The sequence below is a fragment of the Ceratotherium simum genome, chromosome 1 (assembly GCF_057802395.1).
Source record: "Ceratotherium simum simum isolate JZ-2026a chromosome 1, ASM5780239v1, whole genome shotgun sequence".
NCBI classification, from domain to species: Eukaryota; Metazoa; Chordata; class Mammalia; order Perissodactyla; family Rhinocerotidae; genus Ceratotherium; species Ceratotherium simum.
In genome coordinates, this window is record NC_141900.1 from 3,754,111 (window position 1) to 3,780,504 (window position 26,394).

Genomic DNA, 26,394 nt, shown 5'->3' on the forward strand with positions numbered 1-26,394 from the left:
CAGGACAGACGGCAGTCTGAGAGAAGGGACTCTTCTCACTCTTTTTGCAAACTGGGCCAGGGTCCCCGCTCGGCTAGAGGAACAAGAGGGAATGAAGTGAATGTCCTTCTGTGCGTGCAGTTGGCAGGCCCTCCGGGAGGTCTCTGTGATGATGAGTAGTTTTAAGTGGGGGCCTGACTGTAAAGGACGCAGAGGGTACAGGAAGGCCTCCTCTTTACATCACAAAGGTGTCAGGCACCCTCCAGGGGCTGCACTGCACATATGACTCCCAGAGACCCCACAGCACCCGTGAAGCCCAAATGAGGATCCCCACCTGACAGCCCAGGAAACTGAGGCCCAGGTCCCAATACACACAGAGTGACGGAGCAGGAACTGAGGCGAAGGCTGCCACGCCATCCCTGCCGTGGCCTCATTTGGTGCCGTCTCCCCATGTGGCATTTTTCTTAGGGATTTTAGAGAGAGTACACTTTCAACTTTCATTAGAAGGAAAGAAGTTTCCAGTCACACTTTTGAAGACAGAAAGGATGAACCCAAAAAAGTTACTGAATATTTAATAAAAATTCCAATATGTGCCCCAGGGATGGCAAAAATGTGGCGGTGGGCGACCCTCTGTCCCGTGGCTCCACGGCCGACATGGCTGATTGTGTCCAGCCTGGACGGGGCTGTGAACTCCTCCTCGACATGGCCGTCATCAACCACTCAGGGTCCAGCTGAGCCTGAGGCCGGCCTCTCTCCATCTTCCCTAGGTGAGGCTTGGGGGCATTTAGCTAATAATTATTACTTAAAAAAAAATCCTTCCCCTTCCTGCTCATAATCTGGCACCCACAGGTCCTAGGCTCAAGATACAGGAAAAAAGAGTGTCGGGTTAGGGTGACAGTAACCTCAAGCTTAATGCTGCCCAGACACTCACCAGAATTTTCTGTAGTAACTGGACTGCATCTCAGAATTTCTTTTATCGAATTTTACCCTTTATAAAAAAAGAGAAAACTAGGGATTTCAAGTAAAAAGTAATACAAAATTATAGCCATGGAACACAGTCTTTCTGTAGAGCCAAGGCTCTATCTGGAGTAGATTAAAACATAAACCAGTGAGGGAGCCCATCAGGCTTCAGTAAATGACATCGGGGAGGCCCGTCCCGGGCTCCTTCCAAGCCCTACTCCAGCCCCAACCTCTGGGACGGCATCTGTTCTCAGCTGTGCCCCCCACTCCATGTACAAGACGAGGCCATGAGGCAGGAGCTCATAAACACACTCAGGGAGGGAGACGGGGAGAGGAAAACAGGTTCTCTCGAAGGGGAACGGGTTTGGTGTGACCCGGGAGGGTGCAGCCCTGACACTGTGGAGTGAGAGCCAGCCTCACCCTGCTGCAGCTCCCACCAAGGTAAAATTGGGGGGGTCGGGGAAGGCCAGGGCACACCAGGGACCCAAGGCCTGCACCGAGGACATCAGCTGGTTTTTTTCTTATGTTGTGTTTTCCAACTTTGGGGGCTGAACGTGTATTATTCTTTTAAAGTAGCAGAAAATATCATTTACAGAAATTGTCCCTTTTCAGTTGTGATATACTTCACGAGAGCTTTTCATTAAGTCCTGATTTTAGTTCACTGTGGGGGACAGAAGCACCCAGCCTGGTGGCTGCAGGGAAGGCCGGGTCTGCTCCGGCCCATCCGCCCCTCCGAGGTCCCATCCCCAGAAGCCAGGACCACCCAAGTGAAGGAGCCGCACTCCTGCGCCAGCAGAGGGGAGCTGGAGGACAATGTCAGGCTCATTGTTTTTTAAAACAGAAATGAGCTGGAGCCCCACATGCTGAGGTTGTAAGGACGAGCTGGCACACATCCCGCAGGCCATGCCAGCTCTGCCGCAGGGCTGGTTTCGGAGGGCAGTGCCACCTCCTCACCCTCCTCTCCCCCTTCTCCCCCTGCACCTCGTGCCTTCAAAGACAGCAGGAGAAGCAGAGGCCGAGAGAGGGCAGCTGGAACAGTTATACTTTGTTTCTGTTTTACTGTGTGGCCCCCTCTTCCTCCTGATGTATTTTTGTGTCCACCTTAGAAGAATCCCAAGGAATTAATCTTGCCATAGGAATATGTGACCAATTATGCTCCAAAAGAGGCTCTCTGGGTCTTTTTTTCCTCCCGTATCTCCCTGAAATTTCACCACAGATTTTCCAGAAAAGGGCATATCCTGACAGTTAAAACAAAACCCACAGGCGGCTTTCTGCCATTTGGAGAAGTTGCCACATCCAACAGAACACGAGTCCATGTAGGTGTCTTCTATATAAAATATCTAGAAAACCCAGGAAGTTACACTTTCAGAGTTCAACTGGACAAATGACGCCCAGTGCACATATGAGCTATTCTCAGATGGGGCCCACCCAAAGAAACCTTTCAAACGCGTGGCTAAGATTAGGCAAATGACAATGATAACTCCTGCCGCCTATTGTGTGCCTACCAGGTGCCAGCACCGGGTACCTCCCACACAGAACCTCGCCCAACAACCCTGCAAAGCAGGCTTTGTCCCCTCTGTCCTGCAGGAGTCACCTGGTGCACTCCAACCAGGCCTGCCTGCTTCTGACACAGGAGCCTTGGCTGCTCAGAGACGTGGGCAGCCCGGCCCCACCCATCACCCTGTTTTAGAAAGCTGCACTAAGGAAGTAGGAGGATCTGCACAGAATCTTCTAGAACACGGTGCTCGACAAGCACATCTCAGAGTCTGTCGGGGTGGACTAGGCCTTGTGGTGCTGGAGCTAATGGCCATAGTCATTGGGATTCTTTCAACACGAGCAGGGAGGGGGTGAGAACAGAGTATCCAGCTGTACCAGAGCCCTGAAACATGGGGAGTGCCCGGCCACAAAAGCCAATTCAGGGAATGGAAGTCTCTCCAGGCTGTGGGTTTCTCCCCCCAAATAAAACGACAATAGGTTCATTGAGCTCATGGGAAGAAAGGCACATTCCTATCACTTTTATTATCTATTTAATTGAATAGAAGAATCTCAGTGAGAAAGTTGGACAGTCTGTTCTTCAGCCACTCAACTGTTCATCTCCAGGCATTTTTGAGAAATAATCCTCAGGAGAAGGCTTCATGATTTTCTTCCCGAAGTTGAGATAACGGGACACATAGCAGCCAAGTGGGCTGCTTGCTGCCTACAGCCCTTTACCCTTCCTCACAGCTGGAAGCCAGGCCAGCCCTTTCTCAGCCCAGCACCCACCAACTAACCCCTGGGGGTGTTTCATTTCTGGGTATCTTGGCCGGCGTCTGCCAGCCTCCCGGGCCAGTTACATGCATCCTCTCTGAGGGAAGCCCCAGGGGTGATGAGCCCCAGACGGGCCGTGTCATAGCCTCCAAGGAGGACGGCAGCTCCCGGTGAGCGGAGACCAGCACGTCACAGACACCCCCTGAATTCTGCTGAAGGATCGAGTGCTGTTTGCCCGAGGGGCTGCCCCAGAGGGACCACTGCTCGCACAGCTTGCCAGCCTCCCTCTCAGACACCTCTCCTATTTCTGTTCTGGTAAGGGGTGACATCTGACTTAGCTGCTCAAAAATATTAATGACTTCAAATTTTTACCAGCTGCCTTGAGGCTGAACCACGCACCCAGAAGCTGGGTGGCGTGCTGTGCGGCTATCTGTTAAGTCCACCAGCAGGTCCTACTATTAAGTGCTTCTCTTTCTGATGTGAACAAACACAGCTGGGCAGATGCAATGGCATTAGGGAGCCGCCTCTCCCTCCTCCTGACCCCTAGCCCCTGGACGGGGACACTGAGGAGGGTCTCCTCGTCACAATCTGCAGTCGTTGCTGGCAACACCGGCCAGGCCAAGGCTGGCGGAAGCTGCCGGAAATTACACCCCACACACTGGAATGTGCATGGCTGGTGCCCATTCCTCCCAGCTCCCTCATTAGGTGGGTGATGAAGCTCAGCCTTGCCCTAACTTGCTGCCCAGGGCCGCGGCTCCCTGACCTTCCCACCCCAGCCCGCCTCCCACAGGGACGCCAGGCCCTTGTCCTGCCCACGCACCTTGCTCTCTGGAGATATCCGCCTTGTACCAGAACTTGGACGTGTCTTGGACAAAGTTCACAGACACGTGCTTATCACCTGGATTATCTGCAAAACAGAATTTAAAAACAGTAACCGTCGAGGTTTTATTGCAACCTCTCACCTCCCAGGGAACTAGAAGTTCAAAGTCCAGCCTCTGGGCGAGGATGGCGCATTCTGGGGAAAGAGCACAGTATTCAACTCCAGGGAGATGACTGATGTGGAGCAGGGGGCAAAACACACAGACAGCAGGACACTGTGATGGGGACTCGGCAATACACTTCAATAACTAACAACGTAGTTAGAAAGACAGAACTAGAGGGAGCGAGGCAGGTGTTGCTTAATCGGTGTCAGAATTTTATTCTTATACATCTGAAATATTTAGTAATTAAACTTTGAATGAATTCATCTAATTCAAAAAAGAAAGTTATTTTTGAAGAATAATGATTCCGAGCGAAAGGAAAACTGGAATCACCGCAGAGGTCTGCATTTTCTGCTATTGGAATGACTCTAATGTGGATAAAGGCGGGAGCCGAGGAGAATTAAGAAGCTCTGGATTGGCGTTTTGCTTTGGGCTAGCAGAATGGAAAAGACTCTTCGATGGCTCTGGATTTTTCCTTCAAGGGGCTCAGCCCAGGGCTAGAGACTGTGCTCACTCTCCAGGCCCACAGGAAAATCCCAGGGGCCCTTCCTTTCCTGAGTGAACACAGAGGTGGGCCTGCTACCCAGTGGAGACAAACCTACCTGGAGAAGGTGCTGCTGCTTCTGAAGGCTTAGAAAAATCCGGAAGGACATTTGGGAAAGGGATGCTCATGGTGCTCCCGCTGTGGGGGCTGGAGAAGCCACTCGAGGAGGGAGACACGGAGCCGAAAGAGCGGTCTCCCTCCGAGGCCCGCTTCTTCTCGGGAAGGGGCGGCTGCCCAGGCAGGGTCAGCCCCTGGCCCTGCAGGACCGGACTGTGGTGGCCGCTGTGTCCAGGCGCCACCGTGAGAAAGTTGTGGGACAGGAAGCCATTGTCGGCAGCCGCTGCTGCTGTCCGCGGGGTGCCGGGGGCCGGGGATGCTCCATGGGAATTGGCCAGCAAGGACCCCGGGTCCTCCCCGGGGGGAAGGCAACTTCCCACGGGGGCAGTGCCGAAGCTCAGGAAGGCCTGGCCGCTCGGGGGACCCAGAGCTTCTGGCAGCTCTGCCAAGGACAGCTCATGGCTGTGGAAAGAGGCCTGGAGCTCCGCAGGTGGGAAGTGGGGCCGCCCAGGACCATCCTTGCCGGGGCCGGGGAACTCGCTGGCGCTGAGGAGGCTTCCTGTGGGCCGGCTGCTCCCCAGCAGGGTCAGCGTGGATTTGGGGCTGCTCTCCACCCACTGGTGCTCGGTAGAAGAAGGGCTGTTCAAAAGACAAACCAATCAAAGAGAAGGCCAAGTCCAAGGAGACACCTCAATGTTAGCCATGGCTCCCCAGCACAGTCAAGGCTCGCCCCGCAGCATGGGAGCACACAGCCCCAGGACCAAGGGCAGACCCTCCTGCAGGCCCCCTCGTGCTGACGAGTCCCAACCCTGCCTCCTCAGACTGCCATGCCTCTTCCTTCCTCGCTGTCACCTGGTAAAGCCCTTCCTTTCTTCAATACGAAGCTCAACTGTGTCCCCAACTATGAAGCCCTCCCAGCCCTGTGCCCAGGCCCCAGCCCTTGTGGGTGTGCGCACAGGGATTGGGGGGGTCCCCCCTCTGGTCCACCACACAGGGCACATGTGTCAACCAGGCACCATCAAGTGCCATTAACTGTCTGCTTCTCCTCGAAGCCCTGGGCAGAAACCCTGTCCCCTCATTCTCTTCTTCCTCCCCTGACGTCTAATCTGGTGCCTGACTCAGTCAGTTTTCATTAAGTGCTCACTGACGGACCAGCTGATTAAGGGATACCAGTGAGAATATCGGAAATGACTATACTGGAGATTGGAGATTCCACCATTAAGAATATTGGAAACTACCCTACATCTAGGAATACGGAGAGACTAACCAACCACCAAATCTCACACATGTATTTCACTCACAAACACTTACTCTGTGTGTGATGCCAAGCCCTTAGATGAGAGCCCCCCTCCTCCTTTTTTTGAAGATAAAGGAGGTAGAATTAAGGGAGTTAATTGGAGAGTGACGTGCCCATACACAAGCAAAACACTAAGAAGTTATTCCTACTCTGGGAATATGGATTTCTTGACGGCAGTACTTTGGGAAGCAGAGACAGGACATCTCCCTCCGTCAGGGGCTCCTCCTTTCTGTTCTTTCCATCCCTCCGAGGGGGTGTTCCTGCACTTCCTACTGCCTATGCTTTCCCGAACACCAGCACAAACACCAGGTCCCCAAGAGCAGCCCTGTCCTGCCCGCCCGCCCCACCCACCCCAGCCTACAGCCGCGGGCTGGCCCCTGCTGGCCTGGCCGCCACCCGGCGGGAGACAGAGCCCTGCTGGCTCTCCAGCACCGGCTCTCCAGCACCGGCCCTCCAGCCTCAGCTCAGACAACGGTTTCACGGACGCCAGTCCTTAACTGCCCACTGCTCGCGGACTCTGAGTGCAGGTGTGTTCCTTGAGCACTCTGCCTGTTGACAGCGAGGGGACACTCTCAGGAGTTTGTATTTATGGTTGTACTTGTGAAGGGGTGATCACTGTCAATCCATAAAGCAGCCCGGTGTCATACGGAGACCCAGCACTCAGCCTTCCCCGTCATGCCAGCATTCGGGGTCTGTAAGAGCACCCTGTGTCAAGTCAAAGGCCCCCTACCTCTCCCTCGGCTGGCCGGGGCTGCTGCTGGCCACGGTGCAGGACGTGAATACCCGCGAAAAGGAGGGCGCTGGCGGCACGTCGGCCCGGAGCACCGCGGGTTTGGGTCCGCCGGGGCTCTCTGACATCCCCACGGGGTGACTGAGGACCTCAGCGCAGCCTCGCGGTTCTGGAGCAAGGAAACAAGAGCAGAGACCTGTTATAGGACTCAGGGAGTCACAGTCACAGCCCTTTTTCTTTTCTGTAAGGACAGTGTGGACTGTGGAAGCTTTCTGCTGCCGAAGGAGACGGCCTGATTCCACCAAGTGTGGGTTCCTCTTGGCCGGCATGTTTCCGAAATGCAAGATATCTAACTTCAGCCCCCACTCTCGGCTTTCAGCGTGGTACCGTGAGCTGCGTCGTCACTGCGCAGGCCCATCAGGTGGCTGCAGCGAGGGAGGTGAGCACAATATCACCACCGGAAGACCAGTTCCCCTGATTTACTCATGGCCCTGATGATCCAGGCCGTTTCTCATTTCAGAAAGGGCGAGGCCTTCTCTCTGCAAACCAGCAGGGGAGTCCACACAAAAGACTCACTTTCCACGAAGCACAGCCCCGTGGCTGGGGGCTGCGTGGGCACTTAACCTCCACTTGTCCCAAGTTGGTAGCTCAGCTCACACCGTTTTCCCTGACACTTCCCACCTCCAGCACGACCCTGCCCTCTGGTGTCCTCGCCCCTCCAGGTGCAGAGCCCAACCTGGCCTGGTCCCCATCACGTGGCGGGTGAGAAGCCAAGAGCCATGAAAATCTGCCTGTCTGACACCAAGCCCACACAGTCCACAGAATTCATACATCCCACTGACAAAATATCTGTTCTGCTGACGGCCAAGCACCTCCATTATTTCTGGGTATTTTTGAAACCTTGCCTTTTTTTTTAAAACCAAACTTCAAGAACTGAACAAACCTACCCTGCTAAATAAAATAATATTGTGAGAAATAGAGGTTATTTTGCTTTCCGCTTTAAGAGAGGATTAGGAAGAGAATAATAAAGTTAAAAAAATTCCAGATCACTCATATTACTCAGTTCCAGGAAAGGGATGGCACTGAGGCAAGTTGGACATCCACAGCTGTTTCTCCACCACCACAGACCCATTTGGGAGCATGTGGAATAAGAGGCCAAACAGGGCTGTGGTCAAGGCTGTGGAAATACCACAGTTCTGGGGAGATAAAACCTGGGGTTCAGAGTTACCGAGGCAGCTGGGACTTGATGGGCCAAGAGCTCAGAGAAAAGGGGTCTGCAGAGGAGTGAGTGAAACATTCAGAGCACGATTTCCCCTCCAGGCATTTCTGACTCCGGAGTTCAGAGGCAGAGGGCCAAACCCCTGGTAACCAAGACAGAAGCGCTGCTGAGAAACCAAAAGATGAGCAGGGATTTGGGCGGTCTCATGGTGGGGGCTGAAAAACAACACTCAGAAGCTCAAGGCACTTACCTAGTAAGAGGAGCCCTTGCAAACACTGCGAGGATTCAAGGTGAGGCCCTAAAAGCTACAGCCTGGGAGTACAAGCACCCTCCTGGATCAGCCCTGTCTGGATCTAAACAGTCTGCCTGAGAGAAAATCATATCCTCTCTGGGGATTATACCACCCTCTAGAGCCTGCCTCTATCTGTCCATCCACCCACCCATTATCCATCCATCCATCTATCCATCCATCCATACATCAATCCATCTGTCCATCCTTCCATACATTCATCCATCTACTCATCCATCTATCCATCCATCCATCCATCCAACCACCTCTCCATCCATCTATCATTTATCTATCTATCCATCCCTCTATCTATTTATCATCTGCCTATCTATCCATATATCCACCCATCCATCAATCATCTATCATATATCTATCCATCCACCCATCCATCATTTATATCTATCTATCCAACTCTCTATCATTTTTGGACACAATACCAAATATTTAATAAAAACAACTGATTAGCCATGCCAGGTAACAGCACAAAGAAATGAAAACTAAGACCAAAAAAAAGACAGCAAAAACACCAACATCTGATACAAAAATTGGAATTAAAAGACACAGGCTTTAAAAAAACTAAACTGAAAATGTTTCAGAAAACAGGATAAAAGAGAATTTCACCAGAGAACTGGAGTCCATTAATAATAATCAAATGGAAAATGCAGAACTTAAAACAAAATTAAGTTAAGCATTCAGTCAATGATTTTATCAGCAGATTAGACACAGCAGAAGAAAGGAGGAGTGGTCTGGGGGACAACTCAGAGGAAAATATCCAGCCTGAAGCACTGAGAGGAAAAAGAATGGAAATACAGAAAAGAGAATAAAGACATACGGACATGATGAAAAATCCTAACATACCTATAACTGGAGTCCAAGAAGGGGTGGAGAAATTGATGAGGCAGAAGCAATACTAGAAAGATATTTACTGAAAATTTCCCAAAACAGACTAAAGAAATCAAGCCACAAGTTTAAAAAAAAAAAAAAAATCCAGGAAACTTAAGTAAGATAAGTACATAAAAAGAAAACTACACATACTCACTTAATAGTAAAACTTATGAAAATCAAAGACAAACTTTTAAACACAGCACCCGTCCAATCTAGGGGGAGGGTGGGAGCCAATTTTAGTGTTAATTTTTTCAAACATTTAGTAAACTTTCCATTATAGACAAGCCCAGTGCTAATGTTCTATTTGTACAGACCACACGGTAAGCCCCTGGGGACTGGCAGCACACGTCCATCCAACCAGAAGCACTCCATGACCAGACAGCGCTGGCTCGGAGAACATCGGCCACCTAACAAATCCAGTGAGTGTCCCTGCTGTGACTCGCCTAGAAATTCCTAGAGCAGAGGCAGTCACGTGACTCACAATTGTGTGACTGCCCCTCACTCTAGCATCACATTCCACAGTAAAAGCTCTAAAATAAAATAAATGTTTGTTGAGTTAATTAACCAACTGGAGGGTCTTCAAAGCCCATCCTTCAATCCTTTCAATTGAAGCTGGGATAGAGAAATGAAGACGCATGGTGGCTCAGACTATCCCTCTGCACCCTCACTTCTCTTCTTGGTAATAAAATAACATCTTCATTTATGTTTGCCTGTATTTATTTTCTACTTAAGGTGTATTTGAAGCACCAACTATCTGTTAGCGCAGTACTGGATGCTGCAGGAGAGCGTGTGTTTTGTGGTCCTGCCCTCTAGGAGGTGAGCATTTTGTCAGAATGATGAGATGCAAATTAGCTTCACACTGAGGAGCACATGAGGCGCAGCCTGTGAGCTTCAGAGAGAATTGCAGGGGGAATCGTTTCTGTCTGGGGAGAGCTGGAAGACTTCCTGGAGGAAGTGGCATTTGACAGAAGTCTGGAAGGATGTGTGGTATTCTGATAGACTAAATGGGTGCAATGGGAGTGCAGGGCACCATCCGCGGACTGTGCTCCCAGGGCAGGAGCTGCCCCCACTGTTCATTGCTGGGACCCACCACTGAGCTGGCAGCTGGTGGGAGCCCCAGGTCACTCATACTATGAATTAATGAATGAGTTACCAAAGGCTCAGAGGTGGTCCCCATGCAGCAAGGGGGCAGCACATCCTGTGTGTGGAGTTCCAGTGCCGCAACCATCTTGGGAATCCCACAGCACACTCACGTGCGCCTGAGATTTCCACCCAAGGAGGAGAGCAAGATCCCGCTCTGTTCCTGTTACCACATCGCCTGTTCTAGAAAGCAGCAAGTGCAGTGCTTCCCACAAAAGTGGCTGTGTTCATAACTCAGCGCCAACTCTGAAGCATGTGGCTGGGTTTTGTTCTTTCTGGTCAGTTCAGTCCCTGCCCCTGGTGACAAGACTTAACCCTGTATCCAGAGAAGGGGGCAACCAGGACCTCAGCACAGAGACAGGGCTTCCTGGCCACCTCTCCCTCAGAGCCCGGGCCCCGCGTGTGCTCAGAGACGCAGCAGCTAAATGTGGCCACTCCACTGGAGGCCCCGCGATCCACCCACTAGGAGCGGGGCCTCAGGGGACATGAGGGCACGGCCTTCATTCTTGGAGAAGTGGGTGCTGGCCACTGTCCCTGGAGAGTTGGCAGCATAAGCTCAGGAACCCCACCCGTCCAGAGAAGGATGCTGAAATCTGAGTCCAAGAACAGACAAATGCACCAGTTACGTGAGTCAGACCCATCGACTGCAAGCCCTTCTGGGTGGATTCACCTCATTTCTAGAAACGTGCTCACCTCAGGAGCAGGCAGAATGTGTCGTCGCTGTTTACTGTTCAACTTGCACACCTGCTGTTCACAAACTATAGGAAAGTCTGAAAGGACCACCATCCGTGGGCTACCTATTCTGAGGAGTCAGGCCTCCACCTCCTCTGCTCTGGGCCTAGAAGGAGGCCCAGGGTGCGGTGACAGCGATCGGGAGCAGAGATTTCCACTAGGCCAGGGAGGTCCTGCAGGTGACATCCACGGAGGCATTGGCTGTCAGCTAGCTGCCTTCCACGTAAGTGTGTGCCTGGCAGGCTCGCCCCGTCTCGGCTCCCAATGCCACAGTGAGCACTCCGGTCATTAAACCAAGCGCATGAGGGGCTCCGGGTCGTCAGATTTCTTCCTGGGGCACGGCCTCCATTAGGATGGGTGTCCACACTGTGGTACACCCTACAACCTACGCAAGGACACTGCCTCAGACCCTGCGCACATGAGAGCCCTGCAGCCCCACCTGATCTGGGCTCCAAACAGCTGCCTCTTTTATGTCTCTGGGGTCCTCCCAGCAGTCCCACCTCAGTTCTTCCTCACCACATTCCCCCATCTCCCCTCTCCTGCTGACTCCCAAGGAGGACACGCACCACCCTCCGTGTCTGGAAATCCCACCCCTCTCATTTCCTGGCTTTCCCTGGCCAGCTGGAGTCCAGCGCCTTCGGCGACTGAGGGCGGAAGGAGGGAGCGTGCCCTCTCCCTCGGGGTTCTAGGATGTCCAGGCCCCGGGCTCCCCCCTGCTTCCGCTTCCTGTGCTCCCTGCACCCAGTACAGGGTGAGGGGGTCACAGGCTCTTTCCAGAAGGTCTATTTTTATGCTCTCGTTGGAGCTGCTGCAGGAGGTTCTGTGGGAAGCTGTCCACTATTTACATCATATATAAGTTAACAGGAAGAAAGAGAACCACGCTGCTCGCAGGCTGGGCCACCGGCTCCCTGTCCTCCACAGCCTGGTGCCCGGGCCGAGGCCTAAGACCCACACGTGGAGGTAGCTGCTGGACAGAGTGAAAATGAAGGAAGGGCCCAAACATCCAGGTTCCTCCCAGACTCTTATCTGAGATGCAGGAGCCACAGCTCACTAAACACAAGCCAGGGCAGGTGACATGAAAAAAAAGAAAAGGAAAAAAAAAAAAGAAAAATCAACATTTCCCTGGCTTCCCAGTCAAACAAAAAATCTTACAAAGGTATAAAAATTATTCACTCATGCCTCAGTTACGGTTAATAATTATAAATTGCCTTTAAACTTTTTTATTGACCTTTAATGAAAAATAAAACAAATTTAACTGAGGTTAAGATTATACTCTCCTATCCAGGCGAAGAAACTTGAGTTTTGTTATTTAACTACCTAAAAAGTCAGTGTTGACATTTGGCCCATAATAAACAGGGAAATTCACAATAAACTTTTAGAAATGAAAAAGAATATCTATACCTGTCTGTCAGTCTATCTATCAATCTATCTGTCATCTACCTCCGTCCCTCCATCCCTCACTCCTGGTCATACCCTGGGACTATGTAGTTAACTAGGAAGTTCCCTTCTCCACCATTTGAGAGAGTTCTGCAAAATGGAACATTACCACATCTTCTCTCTCTTGCTTTCACGGTATTTCTGGTGTGAAGTTCGGGGCTGCTGGCTGGGAGAGCATAGATGTCTAAGCTGCAGTCTGGGTTCTCTGCCACAAGACAGGGAACACTGAGCACATTCTCAACTCTGGGACTTCCAGGTTCTTCAGCTACAGAAGCCCATCAATTAGGATCAGACTAGATGAGTTCTAGGGTCTCTTGGCTCTAAATTTAAAGTATAATTTTAAAGAAGCAAGACGGTGCCTGGAAAGTTTGATAGTAGTGATTTTTGAAAGGGTGTCGTTCTCTCATAATTCTTCTGTTGTTTGCCTAGGAACAACAGGTCATTTAACCAATCTTCTTGAAAGCAAAGGAAAGATGGGCAGGCAGCCAGATAAAATGAGAATTAATTAGTGCAAAACCCTGAAAGGCTGAGAAAGCAATGCCATTGCACATTTTTTTTTATGAAAATCAAAGTGCCGCTTCTCCAGCCCCACAGATACTCTACAAACACAGAAGGAAATGATGAATGACCCCTAAACGGATAAACACGTACTTTCTTGGTCTTGAGTATTTTTTCTTCTGTAAATCCTCATGTCAAAATCACATAATATGAATGTGTTCTACGGCTTAAGGTCACCATTTTCAGTAAGTGCCAGGAATGCTTTCAAAGGATGAATTGGCTTTCTCTTCTAGAAGCATCCAACATTCTCATTCCTCCGATGGGGCTAGAAGGGCCCCAGCCAGCGCTGGAGTCAGGGTTTTTGTCTGTTAACAGATGGGTGACCCTCCTGTGAAGTTCTCATCCAAACTGGAGCTATTTCCTTCAAAAACAATTATGCCACCATTTTTCTTTTACCCAATAAAGCAAAAGAACTAGAAAGTGCAGATAAAATAGTTCATTACACTCAGGACTCTGTTTTCTCTTATTCTCTGAAGATGTCCCATTTCTATTCAGAGGTTTTGATTCAAACATGCTAGAAAGAAAACTCATTTACCCCCATTTAGTTGATGCTGTGTAGAGAATTTTAATGTGGAAACAGTAAAAACCGTTTTTTCCTTCACAATGAGTGTTTCCAAAGCAGTTTCTACACTTAAGATGCACTAAGCAAGGCCAGTTTCTCTAAGTAACTAACAAGCCCCTTAGCAACCTGTAAAAAGAATGAGCATCTTCCACGAATGGGCTCTGGTGCGAGCTCTCAGGAAAACACACTCCTTCTTTCCTTCTAGACTTTAAGGAAGAACAACAATGGGGCTGGAGCTCCTGAGGGTACCTGAGACCACCTAGAGCCCGAGCACAAGGAAGCCACACACATGGCTGAGAAACTGCAGGTTGGGGTGAGGTCTCATGACACCAACGTGAGGCCAGAAACACCTTCTACAGCTCACTTACATTTCCTTTTTTTACAAATTGCAGTAAAATATACATAACAAACTTTACCATCTTAACCATTTTTCAGTGTACAGTTCAGTGGCATTAGGTACATTCATATGTTGTACAGCCATCATCATTATCCATCCCCAGAACTCTCTTCATCTTGCAAAACTGAAACTCTGTCCCCATTACACACTTACTCCCCATCCCCCTCCCCTGGCCCCTGGCACTTTCTGTCTAGATAACTCACAAGTGGAATCAGACAGTATTTGTGCTTTCATGTCTGGCTTAAGTCTTCAAGGTTCATCCATTTTGGAGCGTGTGTCAGAATTTCCTTCCTTCTTAAGGCTGAGTAATATTCTGTTGAATGGATGGACCATGTTTTGTTCATCCCTTCCACGGATGGACACTAGGGGTGCTTCCACATTTGACTACTGTGAATAGTTACATGTCCTCCTTTCATATTCCTTTAGCCAGTCTGAGTTGGGACTGGTTACTTGCAACAGAAAGCAGCCTCAGTGATATGACAACCTTGCCTCAAAGCTGCTTCCGATCCAGTGGGAATCAAGGTAGATAAAAATGCTGACAGCAGATGGTGGTAACAGGCCATGGACAAGAGATGGCACCAGAGAGAAGAAAAGAGGCACTGGAACTCCCCCCAGGGAAGCCTTCCTTGTGCTGAGTCAAAAAACCCAGAGAAAGTGTTTGCCAAGCAGAGGGAAAGCCTGTGTAATACGTCTGGAGAGTATGGGCTGATGAAGATGATGGTGAGTGGAGTTACTGAGATAAGTACATGCGATTTACATAGGAATGGATAAGTTGTCAGCAGAAGGCACAGAACACGCAAGATGATGCCCAAGATATGTCGGCAAAGATGCTGTACCCACGACCACCTGTTTGGTTAAAAGTCTTAGGTTCCCAGAATAACTTTAGTTCCTTAAGTGGGCCAGTCACAGGACCAGAAGTCTGGATGCTTTCTTCCTTCGGGCAGAATTCCCAGCGAATCTGGCTTTCCTTTGGAAACAGGACATGGGATTCATGCTCAACTTTGTCATGACGTTCTAAGGAAAGACCACTTCAGCCTGAGGAGTCTTTATCCAGGATGAGAGCTCCTCATATAGTGATTGCACTTCGAAGATTTACAATCACATTCAAACAGAGGGCCCAGGGTAAAAACCACTCCTGTAATCGCAGAAAGTCTTACTGTTACTGGAAAACCCTATTTTCCCATTAATGGACAGAAATCCAAGACATCCTTACCAGTCCCTCAACTCTCAGAACCCTTGGAGCACTTAGGGACCTGCATCCATTACGCCCCCAGCTCAGGTGGTAACGGGGACACTAGGTGGCTAATAGGAGGTTTCTCCTCTAATTTCAGAATGCGGAAGTCTGCCGTTTTCAAGAGATTATCACTGCTCAGACTCTAAAACCAGGGCTCTAACCAAGTGGTGGTGTCGTGACCCAGTACTTCTAAATCACCCTGAGAACAGAAGGCACACAATATCATGAATCCCTTGTTGGGTCACCATTCGAAATCTCAGCATGGGTTAAACCTCTTAGTTAACACAAGACGGCTCACTGCGGGACCTGCCATTGCTGAGTATATTAAGCTGGATTTTCACAATTTGAGCCTACAGACTCAGAATATACTTTTTTTTTTTTTCCTTCAGAAAAAGCAAGTTTTCCTCATAAATTATCAATATATTACTAATAATTACTATCTGTATGGTATCTAACGGGCTTACTTGGCCCTCGAAACAGCTCATCAGGGAGCATGCTGTCACCGGCCTACTCGCACCAGGAAGCTAAGGCTCAGGCTGCCCTCACTCGCCCCAGGAAGGAAGCTTATACGCCTCGCCCACTGGAGCGGGATCCCAACGCCATCTTAGGTTCCCAACCTTGGCTCTTTAGCAAAACCTTGTTCCCTTTCACTCCGTACCCAGCCTCCCTGGGTTAGAATCCTGTGTTCCCACATACTAGCTGTACTAGTTTGCTCAGGCTGCCATAATAAAACACCACAGATGGCAGCTTAAACAACAGAAATTTATTTCTCACAGTTCTGGAGGCTCACGTGGCCTCCCTTCCCCAATCTCGAGTTTGCCTGTTCTCACAGAGCCACATTTCTGAAACCCACGTGTATCTTTTAATGCACAGTGCATCATGGTTCACTTGGCACTGTTCCTCATTCTCAGTGCTACGTACAACACCGGTTTGTCACAGTGCCTTAGAGTGAATGCCAGAGAGCCCCTCTCATTCCTAGGGTGAGCCTGAGCCAGCAGGACATCTCCCCGAGATGACAGAAGTCTCTCCTGAGCCAGAAGCCCTCCAAGAGGAGGCAGAGCTGAGATGGGTACAAAGGAAGTGGGTCTCCGTGGCATGGTCCTGCCCCTGAGCCTGCAGCTATGTGAGCCAACGCAGTCCTTTTCCATGTAAGCCAGCTGGAGGAGCATGCTCTGGAGAGCTTTTCATCCAGGGGTCTCCACCACGTGGCCACGCACGAGATGACCATTGGGTGCCACTCCTCCTCCCTGCCCAGGCGACGAAACCTAAGTCTCTGTGTCTTCTAGAACCTTCTGCTTTCCTTCTAGGGCTATGGCCTTAGGAATGTGCCTCCCTTCTTCCCACTCAGCAAATCCCTCAGCAGTAAGGTGGCAACAGATACTCTTTCATTTTTATCCTTTTTGTTATAAAAGTGTACCCATGTTTGACCTCAACACTACCTGCTCCAGAAACAGGACACCATCCCAAGCTAAAGGCCGCACGTTCTACAGAGGATTTGACTATGGAAGCCCTTCTACTAAATACCTCCTTCTCACAAACTTTGTTATTTATCTGTTATATTTTTATTGGATGTCTCAGGTGTCCGTGGGTGACCTCTCCAACCAGCTGGCAAAGTCCCTGCAGTGGGGACTCATACTTGCTTCATCTTGGTTTCCACAGTTTCCCAGTATAGAGTAGGCATCTGTACACTAAATGTTTACCAAATCAGCAATGCTGAAAATAATAAGGTGGGGAACCTGTGGTTCCGGCCATGATGGAGCAGCCACATTCCTCCCAGGCCCTCCCTCTTACAATGAAAACCCTGGACATAATGTAACCACAGCACAGGAGACTCTGACAGATGGAAAGAAGGTAGCTGCCTGAGGACCTCGGGATGTGAGGAGGATACTGTGGTGAGTCCCCTGGCTCCTTATGTCTCCTATAGCTCCTGGAAGCATCAATAAGCACAGACAAAAACAGCTCCAGGAAAAGCCTGCTCACCTAGCCAAAGGATCAAACAAACAAACCAAAAAAGAGTGGCCTAACAACAGAAAATCTTTTTGGCAATACTTGCCCTATTCCAACCAAATGCCAGTGGGAAAAGGCACCCCACCTCCACCCTTACCCCACTGTGAGTTTAGAGAAGAGAAGCAAAAAAGTCAATCTTTCATACCTCCCCCATCCCATGGAAGGAGGTGGCCACTTGGGTTTTCCTACCAGCATAGTGTCAGTGGGGTCCAGGGATGAGCTGGCCTCCACCCCGACCCAACACCAAGACTGAATGCAGTGGGCAAGTCAGGACAAGCCGGTACCACTCTTTCTCCTCCCCCCTGGTGTTAGCATGGCCCATCAGGAAGGTGAACATAAATGTCCACATACCCTGGAACTACACCTCAGCATGAGGATTGCCTACTAAAAAAAAGGAAGACCAGATTAAAGAGAATCCATAGCCTCAAAACATAATATCCCAAAAGTCCAGGATAAAATTTAAAACCCCCCACTCATGATACCAAGAACCAGGAAAATCACTTGAATGAGAAAAGGCAATTAATTGATGACAACACTAATATGAATCAGATGTTGGAATTATCTGGCAAGTGCTTTTTTTAAAGCACCCATCATAATAATGCTTCCACAAACAATTATGAATTCTCTTGAAACAAATTAAAAAAACAGGAACTCTCAACAAGGAAACAGAAATTACAAAAAAAAAAAGTGGAAATTAGAGAACTGAAAAATACCATAACAGAAATAAAAAACTCACTGGATGGGATCAGTAGTAGAGTGGAGAAGACAGAGGAGAGAATCAGTGAACTTGAGGACAGAGCAACAGAATTTATCCAATCTGAAGAGCAGAGGCAAAACAGACTGAAAGTAAGATAAGCAGAAGCTTGGGGACCTGTGGGACAGCAACAAAGCTCCAACTTTGCACCATTGGAGACCCAGATGGAGGGGAGGAGGAGACTGGAGCTGAAAAAGAATTCAAAGAAATAACGCCTGAAAACTCCCCAAATTTGGAAAAGAACACAACCTTCGGATTTAAGAAGACGAATGAACCCCAAACAGGATAAACAACAGCAAGAAAAATCCACACAGCGTGATTTAAGCTTCTGAAAGCTAGAAACAAGGAACGATTCTTAAAAGCAGCCAGAGAGAAATAACAGATTACATCAGGGGACACCAATTTGAATGACAGATTTCTCATCAGAAACCAAGGAGGGCAACAAGCATTGGCATCACATTTCCTGATTACTAAAAGAAAAAGACTGCCAACTGTGAATTCTATATGTGGCAAAAATATCCTTCAGGAATAAAGGGAAAATAAAGACACTCACAGATGAAAGAGAAGGAAGAGAATCTGCCGCTTGCAAACCTACCCTTAAAGAATGGCAAGAGTCAATTTTCCAAAAAGAAACAAAAATCATAAGGCTTGGAACTTCCAAACTTAAGAAGAATGTCAGAAAGGGTAAAAGTGAGGATAAATATAATAGTCTATCCTTCTTATAAACCTCTGAAGTCATATTTGATGGTGGAAGCAAAAATTAGAAGACCGTCAGGCGTGGTGCTTGATGCATAGAGACGAAATACTCAAGACAACTATAGTTTAGAAGTGAGGAGCGTAGAGGGATCTGAACTGAAGTAGGAAAACTGCAGTTCATGCAAAGTGGTAAACTGAATACCAGTGGACTATGGTGAGCTACGTATGCATGTTGTGTTACCCAGAGCTACCACTAAGAAAACTACACAAAGTGATGCACTCAAATGCTATAAATAAATCAAGATGGAATCTCCTCAAAACGTTTAAGCAACCCAAGTAATAAGGCAAGAAAAGAGAGACAGAGGGATGAGAACCAGGGAAACAAACAAAAACCACTGCATTCATGTTTTCTCCTAAAATTGTGATTGACATTTAGTCCTTGATCCACCCAGACCTGATGTCTGTATGTGTTAGAGAGTGACCCATTTTACCTTTTTCCATGTGGAGACTGTTCCAGCTCTGTCTATAGAGCAGTCCCCCATTTCCCCGCGGACCACATCTCCTTTTGCACCAAAATTCCAATCGTGTGCAGGTCTGTTCTGCACCTGCATCTCTTTATTGATCAATCTATACATCCTTGTACCAGCCCATGCTCGCTTAACTCTCTGGCTTCATGGTAAGTCCTCATATCTGGTAATGGTATCCTTGCTGTTCAAGACCCTTTATTACACACATTTTTTAATCAATTTATCAAGTTCCATGAAAAAAAATGTGTCGGTATTTTGATTAGAATTGTATTAAATACATAGATGAAGTTGGGAAGATTCGACATCTTTCTGACATTATCTTCCTATCCAGGAACATGGCCTTTCTCTCCATTTATTTATTTCTTTTTAAATGTCTCTTAATAAAACATTAAAAGTTTCCATGTTAACAAAACAGTGTCATCTTAAACAGTCTGCAAGTAACCTTATTACTCCAGATTTCCTTTAACTGTCCCACGATATTCCCGACTTGATTGTCACCAGCCAAAGTGTAGCACCAGCTACAAAGGCGACCAAGACCTTGCTAATGACAGAAAACTGACAGGCAGCAGGACTGCTGGACAACTGGGAACACTGTGCATCCTCCTCCAGGAGTCTGCTTGGAAGCAGGAGGGACGGCAGGGGGCGTGACGTCTGATCTGTTCCTACTGACAGATACACAAGAAGACCCACATCTTTCAGAACCAAATCTTGTCCTCGGGGGACCCTCCTCTTTCTTACCTTCCCAGAGCTGTCAAGGAGCTCCACAGCATTCTAGAAGCTTCTCTATCTGCACTCAGTCACTAGGAAAGCTGGCTGTCCCACGGATTCCCCAGTCCTCCACCCAGCTCAGTCCTAATCATATTCTAACCCCAGTGCTTCCAACTCACTCCACTCTCTCCCACTCTGGGTTAGTAAAATCCTACGTCACATTTATTTACCTGGTCTATCTGGTACCCACCCACCTTTGCCATTGAGACGCCCACCTGCTCTCCCTGAGGCTAATCACATTTCAAATATCAGACAGAGAGCACTGCTCCGGGCCAAATGTCGCCTTGTTATTTAGTGGCAAAACTGGAAGTTGAACTGGTTCCCTGATTTCTTAGTCCAGTGTTCTTAAACTCATATCCTGGAAAAATGGCAGAGGGCAGTAGGACTGAAAGAGTGCAGTCTGTGAACTCATCCTGACCATCAAACCAAACTCCACCCCAGTCTAACTTTCATCATGCTCTCAGAGCAATGCTGACCATCCCCAGCTTTCTTGTAGATTTCTCCAAAATGTTTTAAAATCCTGGTTACAACACACTTATCAACTTTATAAAGAGAATGATAATGGAAATCAGAATCATAGCTGCTTTCGGCTGAGTGCCTACTGCATGCCAGGCACGATGCTGAGCCACAATCAGACGTCATCTGATTCACTCCTCAAACAAGGTTTCCATGTGCAAATTATGACCTCGTCTTATGGACGAGCAAACAGCGATTCTGAAAGGTGAGGTCAAGAAACTTGTTCAAAGGAGGCTAACTCATCTCTGTGACTTGGAAAGCTTTGTTCTTTCCATGGGACATCCTTGCCTCCCATCAGGGAGATCTCCAACTCAGCAGCCTTAATCTAATAAAATAACCCTGCCCTAAGGTAGCTGCCTCTTTCCCCCAAATACAACATAATGTCTCAGAGAGGACGAGGGCCTGCAGTGAGAGCTCCCCACCGGCTGAGAAGGCCCGGGTGAGTAGTCTACAGCCCTGGGACCGGAGCTCCCACCAGACCCTCAGGAAGCCCCACAAGAAGCTGGCTCCCAGGATCCCACCCAGCCACCATCGCCAACGTGGGAGAGAATTACCTCTCTCTCCTGATATAAACGGCCCAAAACTCTCTTAATCTCACCTTTGGAGTTAGAAAACTATTTCATCCTAACCAGACCATCTCTAATATATCGATATACAAATGGAATGCACGGGAAATTACTATTGCGTATAAACTGCATTGAAACGACAGGAAACATTTGAACAGGTATTATCTTCCACTCAACTGGGGAGGATCCTGGAAAGGAGAACACAGACTTTCAGGCTGGAAAGAACGAGAAGGCGGACCACCGACCAGCTCGGGCTTGTCTTCCAGCCACTGCATAGCTTTTTTCACAATGAAGTGTTTTGAGTTGACCTTTCTCTCTCCCTGTTAATAGTCCCCATCCTTCCAGCTAAAACACACACTCAGCCCTGTGTCAGCCAGGGCTCCGCAGAAAGTGGAACACCAGCAGAACCCTGGGGCACAGATGCTCCAGCATGGCCACTCTGCCCCAAGCACCAGCCCTGCCCAACCTACCCTCAGAGCCTGGGCTCAGGCTCCCGCCCCACCCACCTCAAAGATTTCACATCTAAGATGCGGGGAAGGACCCAGATTCTTCCCTCCAGAAGCTCTGGTAACATAATAACGTGAGCAGCTTCCCTCAGTGACTGTGTCTTGTTTTAAAGTAATGGACTTGTTTAGAAACCAGCCCTTTGATTGCTCCAACAGTGGACTGGACAACAGTTAATCTCCTTTTGAACCCCTAACTTTGCTCCTCACGCTTGCTTTTAGCATTCAGTAAAAACACTGCTTGTCCTAGGCAGCTGTGCAGGAGCACCTGGGTGCAGCCTCACTGGGGCGCCCGCAGACCCCTCACCGGTCCTGGAGGTGGACGGGACAGCCCTGGAACAGGGCAGGCACGCTGCCTCAGTTTTAGCAAAGGAATGTGCTGTTCTAGGAGCAGCCCCTGCTCCGGAAAGCCACACATCTGTAAACCAGGCTTTCGTCCACCCGAGTGAGGCTCCCAAGACAAAGCATGGCTTTCTTCTGAAAGGAGAAGCCAGCCCTCCAGGCTCCAGGGCTGGGGCGTCTTGTTCCAGAGCCTTAGCACCTAAGGGCTGTCACCAAGGGACAGGAGGCTCTGGGAAGAGTCATGCTCCTCCCAAGTCCCTCTTCCCGGCTTCCCGGCTGGGACTCCCCATCCCACCTCGACCCCTGCCCTCCGTCCCCTCCCCCACCGCCCGGAGATCAGGTTTCAGCGTGGGCAGCCGGGCGGCCGGAGGCTGCGGAGCCCGCCAGGGACTACGAGTGGCGGCTTACCTGGGCCCCATGGGGCGCCGGTCAGTCCCTGGAAGGGCCTGGAAAGTCCTGGGCCGGGCAGAAGGCGCTCCGCGGGCCGTGCCAGCCGGCCTGTGGTGAGCGGCGGCGCCCACCCACCGGCGCAGGGCGCCTCTGGGTTCCGGCGTCCCGGGGGAGTCGGGGCGGGACGCGGGGCGGCCACCTCCCTCCGAGGAGGCCCATTCAGAGGGCGGCGGGAGAGCTCGTCCGAGGAAAGAATCCAGCCTGCTGGGCGGCCGCGGGCTGTGGCGGGCGGGCTGCCCAGTCAGTGCCTCCAGACGGCGGGGGCCCCGCCTCGCTCCGCTGCGCGCTGTGCTTCCTTTTCATTTATTTTCCCTTTTTTCCTCTTCCCTCCCTTTAATCTCTTGCAAACTCCCAGCTGAGTCCCTCCACAGCTTTATTTCAGCCCCCAGGCCAGCGTCACCCACAGGACAAGCGCGCGCGGGGTCGGGGGTGGGGCGGAGGCGGCGACCCCTGGGAGAAGGACACCCCAAACCAGCCCAGGTGCGCTTCCTGACCCATGACCTGCCGGTCAAGCACGACCTCCCCTAAAGGGTACCCCGACTCCCCGGGATCTGATGCTCACGGAGGAGAAGCCTCCCGCAACCACCAACCAGAGGCCCTGCTCAGCTCTGCCCTCCGTGTGCTGGGGTCTACACACATGCCTTCCCCTGGTTGGGGGCATCATCTCTCATCTGGCCCTGGCCATCAGCCCTGAGGCCCTCCACTCCAGCCCCTGCCCAGGGCAGCCTGGAGGACCTTCTTGCTGTCACTGCCTTGCTCAATCCCTGCAGGTTTTCCTCCTGGCCACGGTGGGCTCCACACCCTGCACAGACCCTGCTGCAGTGTCTCTTTTCCAACCACTTAGCCGGGTTCATCTGACTGGTAGCCTATTCCACCAATAGGGTGGCAGGTCTAAACACACCGTATCACTTTGTTCCCTCTCTCTGCTCATGTTCTTCCCTCTGTTGGCCTTGAGGAAAGGCCAATCCCCCAAGCCAACTGAGTAAGAACTCCTACACACTCTTCAAAGCCCCCTTTCAAATGACCTCTCATTTTTATAGGACTTGGGACACTATCCTCCTCAGTCAGGTGGAAGTATGTCTTCATCCCTTGTGGCCTGAAATGTGACTGCACCAAGTCTGTATAGCAGAGCAGAGGGGCTTCGTCACGTGTGTGGCCTTCGAGACTGAAGTCCAGGCGGCAGACATGCACATTACTAGGTTTACACCCCCCAACTGCAGCATAGAGTGGGCACTCACCCCTTGCCTCTCTCGCCTTACAGGTTGAACACAGTCCCAATCATCTGTCAAACCCCAGCGCTGAGGCCGCTTCCCCTAAAGTCCTCCCTGGAAGAGAAGTCCTGTGTCCCTCCCGGAACGCACCGTTCTTGCTCATAGGCCAGCGCCGCCCTCAGCACACTGCGATGGGACCAGGCGCATGCATATGCAGTAAGTTTCCAGAATGTGCTGCCGACCACACTGTGCAGATTCACTGCCTGCCCAGCCACAGCATGACCCTCTGACCCACTCATCAACCTGGTGAAAGCCCACAGGTACATGCCTCTCACCGGGAGAGAGGGATGGGCCTGGGACCCTCAGGCCACTTCTCTGAGTTACGGGCCAGGAAGATCCCAGGACCCTCCGCCCCAGAGGTCTGAGCAGGGCACTTCCTCCGAGTTGTTTATGTGCCTGTGGGGAAGCAGCTCCTGCAAAAGATCTGTCGGAAATGCCTGAACACAGCCCAGAGCAGGCTCAGCCGGTGGATGGACAGGCCTTTCCCGCGGCCCAGTGCTCCCTGAACAGAGAGGAAGGTGACCCTCGTGCAGCCAGGCCCAGGAAGGGCCGTGACCCAAGTGCGCCCCACGGGTTCCGCTGTGAGCAGCCGCAAAGGCTCTGACTGGGGTGGGCCACAGCCAGTGACAAAGGGCGAGAGGCAGCTACATGTTGAAATCTCCAGTCTCTCAGCGACTCAGAACGGCTGACCCTTCTCAGGTCTCACAATCCGAAATCTTCCCAAGTAAATCCAGCAGAATGTGGCCTTTTTATGGCCAGGGCTGCAGCCTGAGGTGACAGCGGTGACAGATGCTCGCCAGAAAACTCCTCAGCTTACCTCTCACTGCCCTTCTCCCACCACACCAGGAGTCTCCTGTCCGCGGGGGCAGGACCTCGGGACAGCCTTCGGAAGGAAAGGGAAAACTGCAGGCAGCCCTGGGCGGATGCTTGCCACAAGGAAACACCTCAAATGCTATAGGCCAGGGCTCAGCATGCACTTTCTTTCAAGTCATTCCCAGCTCTCAGAGGCGTCCTAACCTGCTGCACCGTCCTTCCCCGTCAGGGGGCCCAGGAGAAAACAAGAACAGGCACAAGCGGTGCATTCTGGATTCCGTGCCTGCCCCAGGCCACTGCAGGAGGGACCCCGCCTGCCACCTGCGCCAGGGCCCAGACTGACCAACCTCTCCAGTCCCAGGACAGGGCACAATCCTGATGAACGATGTGTTTTGGCAATGCTTTAATGAGGAAGTGCATCTGGGATTTAAAAACCATATTTCAAGACAAATTTTGGTACATTAGCATATACGTAAGGTGAAATCTACCTTCATTTCTAAGAGACTGTCCCCCAACCCCATGCAGAGTACAGCTATTATCATTTTTGCTTAAGTTTAAAATGTCTTCAGAGGTTCTGCAACTTATGCAAGATTGCAGAGCTATGCAGTGGCAGCTCGGCCCCACATGCGTCTGTCACCAAGCCCTTGGCCTGCGGGGCTCAGAAATGAGATAAGAGCAAAAGTCCCGTTGGCAGCATGTCAGAATAACCTCTACATGCTGAGAGGCAAGACAAGCCCACCAGAGGGGGGCAGGAAATGAGCTGAGGAATAAATTCAGAGAAACACAGATTCCTCTCAACCAAAACCAAGCAAAGAAAACATGGCATTCATCCTGGTTGGGGAATCGTCGGCTCACAGGGGTACACTTCTGAGCCGGCCAGCTTTGTGGATGAGGTGTCAGAACAGAATGCCAACATCTTGTATTTTTCGAGCTGCATTCCACTCAAGTGAATTAGTGTCCTCATCTCAGCAGACTGCTAACCGCACATTTACAGGCCACCGTCTTCCACCAGCCTACCACTGATGTTTATTTTTAAATACATTTTGAAGCAACTTTTCTTTTTTATTTTCTTAATCTGGGGCGGTGGGGGCTGTCCAGAAGTTGCTAATCCATGCCAGTTATTTGGGGTCACTATTCACCAGTACAGATTCTTTTGCACAAGTTGGAGTGCAAAGTATATCACACGTGTATACAGACACGGATATCCAAAAATATTTACATTCACATATGTACCTAAATATAGACACATTATAAACATATACATACATGGACTTGCTTTTTAGGTTCTGCAAAATTCAAAGTAATCAGGGACGTCTACAAACGTCACATGTTCACATTCCATCCATGCATTCATTCCTATTATAAACAGTCTCGTGGAAAGTTCAAAAAATTTCAAAAGAAAAGTGAATTGAGTACAGGAAGGAAAGGGGAGGCCTGGTAGAAGCATTTTACAATTTGTCAACCTTTGAAGAATGACAACTTTTTCTTTAAACAAAAATAAAGCATTGCTTCAAAGTAATCTCTCTCTCTCTTTCTCAACAAAACATTCCTAGATACTCCTTTTCTTCCTCCCTCTGGCAAATGTCACCAATTTTGCCTCTTGAAACCAACTCCAAGGAGTCCCAACAGCGCTAACAAAACTCCTGTGCCCTCCTTAAGCCAAGGATGAACCCGCATGTCCTCCTTCCTGCCAGTCTCTCGAGCAACGCCTCCTGCCTCCTCTTCTGCCCTCACAACCCAGCCCGCTGGTCACAGGGAAGAGGAGACTGTGCACTTGAAAGCCAGGTCCCTAGGAAGACCAGTCCTACTCTCCAGAACAACGGAAGACAGCATAGAGCTTGCAAATGTACAAAGGCATTCTCTTTCAGAACATTAACATTAACTGGTCATCATTTTCACTGAAGCCAAAAGTCCCCAAATGTTCTCAAATACCA

General features: G+C 50.0%; 1 protein-coding gene across 11 annotated transcripts in view; it reads right to left on the reverse strand.

The window, feature by feature from the left end:
• Window positions 1-26,394, reverse strand: part of TNS3 (tensin 3) — a 256,326-nt gene that overhangs the window by 21,797 nt on the left and 208,135 nt on the right. For all 11 annotated transcript variants that reach the window (XM_087431210.1, XM_087431156.1, XM_087431094.1 and 8 more), the window contains 3 exons: window positions 6,795-6,963; window positions 4,769-5,406; window positions 4,007-4,093 (listed from right to left, as the gene is read on the reverse strand). In XM_087431210.1, the coding sequence (XP_087287336.1) occupies window positions 4,007-4,093; window positions 4,769-5,406; window positions 6,795-6,963 (894 nt within the window). The remainder of the gene's footprint in view (window positions 1-4,006; window positions 4,094-4,768; window positions 5,407-6,794; window positions 6,964-26,394) is intronic.